The sequence below is a fragment of the Dermacentor andersoni genome, chromosome 7, assembly GCF_023375885.2.
Source record: "Dermacentor andersoni chromosome 7, qqDerAnde1_hic_scaffold, whole genome shotgun sequence".
NCBI lineage: Eukaryota > Metazoa > Arthropoda > Arachnida > Ixodida > Ixodidae > Dermacentor > Dermacentor andersoni.
The window spans coordinates 81,307,952-81,312,479 of NC_092820.1; the positions used below are offsets into that span (position 1 = coordinate 81,307,952).

At 47.8% G+C, this 4,528-nt stretch overlaps 1 protein-coding gene across 1 annotated transcript; it reads right to left on the bottom strand.

Moving 5' to 3' along the window:
• Positions 1–936: 936 nt before the first annotated feature.
• Positions 937–3,449, bottom strand: LOC126534230 (putative nuclease HARBI1). Its single transcript, XM_072289071.1, has 3 exons — positions 2,819–3,449; positions 2,601–2,742; positions 937–2,134 (listed from the first exon to the last, which is right to left on the bottom strand). The coding sequence occupies exons 1-3, from the start codon at positions 3,359–3,361 to the stop codon at positions 1,644–1,646; spliced, it is 1,176 nt and encodes a 391-aa protein (XP_072145172.1). The 5' UTR covers positions 3,362–3,449; the 3' UTR covers positions 937–1,643.
• Between the last annotated feature and the right edge of the window lie 1,079 nt (positions 3,450–4,528).

Consider the following 4,528-nt stretch of genomic DNA (forward strand, 5'->3'; position numbering starts at 1 on the left):
GTAGCACTAAAGGATGACATGACTGTCTTCCCTACATTTCTGTACCTAATAATTTTTTTTCAAGGTAATTTCTTTTCATGTGTATTTTCACTTGCAGTGCAAGTTTGCCCAAGTGAGACGTTATAAATTATATGTAGAATTTTGCCATATTTCCGTTAGGTGTTGTTCACTTGTGTTTTGCTGTTACTGATATGTTTCAATGCGCACCATTTTTCCAAGGAAGATATACACTATGCAATCACTTCCACAGCAACTTCGACATTGTATCGCACATATGCAGGTGCACTTAACTACAATGCTGGAAATGAATTTTCCTGTCATATGTATGTCATGTTTGCAATGTCAAACATTCCGTGCCTACGCAATGCAAAGTAGCCGAATTGGAATTTTCTTTAACACCAAGCGCCTGTTACTTGTGATAGTTATTGTGATATTTCAGGTGTCCTTACCTATGATAGCAGTACAATCTAGTCCCCATTGTAGTTGAGCACAGTTTGTGACATACATAATGGAGTCATCGATGTGGCCACTATTCGCTGCCAGGCTGCTCTTGCAGCCCTTATATGAAATACCGTTGAAGTGCCAAACGTTTTCTCACTTGTCCTTCCTTAAAAGCATGTGATGGCTGTTTTATATTGTGATCTTATTACGGCACTAGTCATTGAACTATTTCGTGCTACAAACACGCTGACTACATAATAGACAAGACATCTTTCTTGCTGTTAAGTTGCTGAATGAAGATAAATGGTTGTGTGCGAGTTCAAAAAAACATCATTATGCTCGTGTCATATTTATGCAGTTTAACATCTGCCAATGGCCCGGCCATTGGTAGTGTACTGGGTCCCATGTAGTGAACATCACACTGCTATTTTGGCGCCATGAAGTCATGCTCTGTGTGCTTGTCTGTCATTTGCTTTGATGAAAGATGGCATTGAAGATGGGTCACATGGTTTTATTTACAATGCAGATATAAATAAACAATTTTAAACAATGCAAGTGGCACTTGAAATGAATATTTACAATGTGTGTTCCTTCAATTTCAGAACTATTTACATATGTACACTCTCCCAAGGGAGAATAACGCGCTTGACATGCCAGGCGATTGTTTTCGGCATAACTTGGCCTTCTGTCAAGGAACTGTGCGGTGGCTGTGTGGCAAAATAGTGCAGAACCTACAGGGTGCGTGAGAACAGTACACATGGTGGAGCGAGAAGTGTTGTGCTTGGCAGCTGCCCAAATAGCAAGCGAGGAGACGAAGACCAGCCTCCCATGCACAGTGCAGATGGCGGTGACAGTGTCGGTGATGACAGAAGTAACAGCAGCAGCAGCAGCAAATCATTTGGCAAACCCCAGCTGCCCAGAGAAGTGGCTACAACATTCTGCTGATGAACACAAAGTGTTCTATCCACAGGTACTAAATGAAAGGCTCTCATGTGGTGTCACAGTGGAATGATGCAATCATCTCCGGTAGTAACAGCTCACTGGCAGAGGACACGTGAAAACGCTGGTTATGATTGAGCAGATTCGATAAAAAAACAGCACGCTATCCACTAATTGCACACATTTCTTCACATTGGTTCCTGCTCTCTATTAGGTTTGTAGACAGCAGTAATAAACATCTGCCTGCAGTGTCAGGCACGTGTTTATTGCTGCTGTCGCTGCTGCTGTCGACGCAGCCGCCTTCGCACCCTTTTCAGGTAGTGCTGGTGCTGCTGCCGTGTCGTGCCAAATGAGCTAATAACATTATCCCGGGCAGCACAGCCTCTCAGGTACATCATGCGTGATGCCCTCACTCGGGGAACTCTCTGTGGGGAGGGGTTGCCACTTTCATCGTCACTGCTGCTGTTGCTGCTGTCATCACTAACATCATCCAACAACACGTCACCTTCATCAAGACACAAGTTGTGCAACACTGCACATGCCGCAACGATGTTGGCAGCGCGGTCTGGCTCGTAGTGGAGGGCACGGTACCGCTGAAGGCAGCGGAAGCGGCTCTTCAGAAGCCCAATGCACCGCTCCACTACGGACCGCATGGCAGCATGTGCAGTGTTGTACCTGCCTTCTGCAGTGTGTATGGGAGGGTGGCCTGTGACTGGGGTCAGGAGCCATGGTTCCAGGGGGTAGCCGCTGTCACCTGCAGGATCATAAAACATGGTGTGAAATCTGCACAAAGTTTAGTAGGCGAAGCATGGGTCATGTAAAATGCACCTACTACAGAAAGACTGTAATAAAGGAATATACAGGCTGAGCACCTGACGCATCTGTGATCACAGATAACAATAGGTGGGACATAGTAGCATCCCTATTTGCAGCAAGGCAGCTCTTTCTGTAGTCTTTATTCACAAATGACTGTCAGTGTAAAAAAGAATGTGACAACGCGTGCACTGTACACTCACATTAAAAATTAGTTTAAAGTACAACGCAGGTGCGTTGTCACTTTGTTTCGTGCAGATACCATTGGAAGATTTCTACATCTCGCCTATATTTAATAACCTGACTATGACATAAGGGGTTCGGGCTTCAATATTCTCCTACGGCGCGAGCACGCTTTGCTGCATGCTGCCAGAATTGCAACTGTACAAAATTTTCTCGCTGCTCACCGAGGAGGTGTTCGCCGGCCTTGGCAATACGCCCCTCCAGGAACCGACGACGCAACCACGTAGTTCTCCAGACGTGGGCGTCGTGGTCTGACCGCGGTCGCAGAAAGTCGACGGCGAGGATCCGCAAGCCTGCGTCGCAGATCTGACGAGAGCGCGCACAGCAGCATAAGCCACGCGTTGCTATGACGGGCAAATTAGACAAAAATTAAGATACTTACGAACATTGTGTTGAGGGCGTAGTAGCCTTTGCGGCACATGAATGCCGCCTTCTGCTCGCCCTTCGGTGCGATGATGGCTATAAGGCTGCCGTCCACGCATCCGATGACGCCGGGAATGGAGCCGCGTCGAAGGAACCCTTCCTTCACGGCCGCCTTCTCCTCCGACGTCCTCGGGAAATGGACCCACTTGTTGCGGGCCCCGGCGTGGACGATTGCCTCCGCCACGCGTCGCACACACTTGCTGACCGCAGGCTGAGTCACGCCGACCGTCTCCTCGCTCCCTACCGAGGCTTGAAAACTGCCCGTTGCGAAGAATCGCAACGCGCACAACACTTGCCGCTCCACCGACAGCGCTGAAGTTCTCACGCCTCCGAGTTCCTCCGCCACTTCGTCGCACAGCCACCGCACAGTTTCTTTCTTCAGGCGAAAGTGCCGCCGAAACTGATCGTCTGGCATGTCAAACGCATCCTCGGGCTCCCTCCTCCCGCGCCCGGACTGACGAGCCGCCGCCGCCGCCGCCAACGCAATCACGAAGGCCGCCATTTTTTTCTATTCCAAACGGAACGGGGCACTCACCGGTTATTCCACGAATTTGCCGGGTTTGTTCGGCATAATTTAGCATAATGAGTGCGTAAACGTCACTTTGACGTCGCAGTTTTTGAGCATTCCTGACGTCGCTTGACAGGCAGGAAAAATGGGCGCGGCGACCAATGAGCGAGCGGTGTCGGCCATTTTGGAATAGAAACAGAACGGAATAGTTTTACGTTATACCGACCATTGATGCGCGAACTATTTCTTAAGTGCAAAAGCTTTCTTGCTTAAAAACCCGTATTTCCTTTGAAGCTTCTATTGTGCTATCAGTGTCCTTAAGTGATACAGCCAGGTGGATAACAATTTTTCCCCGTTCATAAATTTTCGTCCATACACGTTACCGGTTCCCGCAGGGCTGATTTGTCATATTTTTTGTCTCCTCTCGCTTTATCACATGGGTCCATTCGTAACAAAGCCAACGGCCGGGAAGCAGTGGCTGATGGCACTACTTCAATCGAGCCAATCAATAAATCGAATAAATCAATAAACGAATGTTCTAAAGGAGGTACTTGACGCCTGCGTGCGTAAATGCCACAGAAGTACCGCGCGTCTATGTACAAAACTTTGTCGTTACAGTGAACACGCAGGGAAACCGCCGCATAAATTAGCTCCCACGAGCGACAAGGTGTGTTATGCGCTTCTCTATGTATCTCATACTTGCTTGCAGAAAGTATATATATTAATCAATAAATAAAGACGCGTCACGGACACTGCGATGTGAAGAGTATAGCCGTGGTAGAACAAGGAATGTCGCTGAGGGGAAGTTTCCGACGCACACTCTCTCCCAAACTCCTCTTGGGCTACGCCCTTGTATCCCTTTAATGTCTTTATCTCTGCGCACTAGCAGAGTACGCAGAGCATATATATATATATATATATATATACATATATATATATATATATATCTATATATGTAACGAAATCTTCCATGCTGTACCGTGCGCTTCTGTAATATCCGCCGCTGTTCGCTCGGTCCAAGTAAGAACGGGTGAAGACCTTAAAAGCCGGGTTTAGCAAAACGAGATCAGAGCGCTGGATCAAGGAGACGGCGCTAATGGGCTCAAACCCCGAACGGGTTGCAGCGACGAGGCGTTCCTGTCTCTCTCTCTCTCTCTCTCT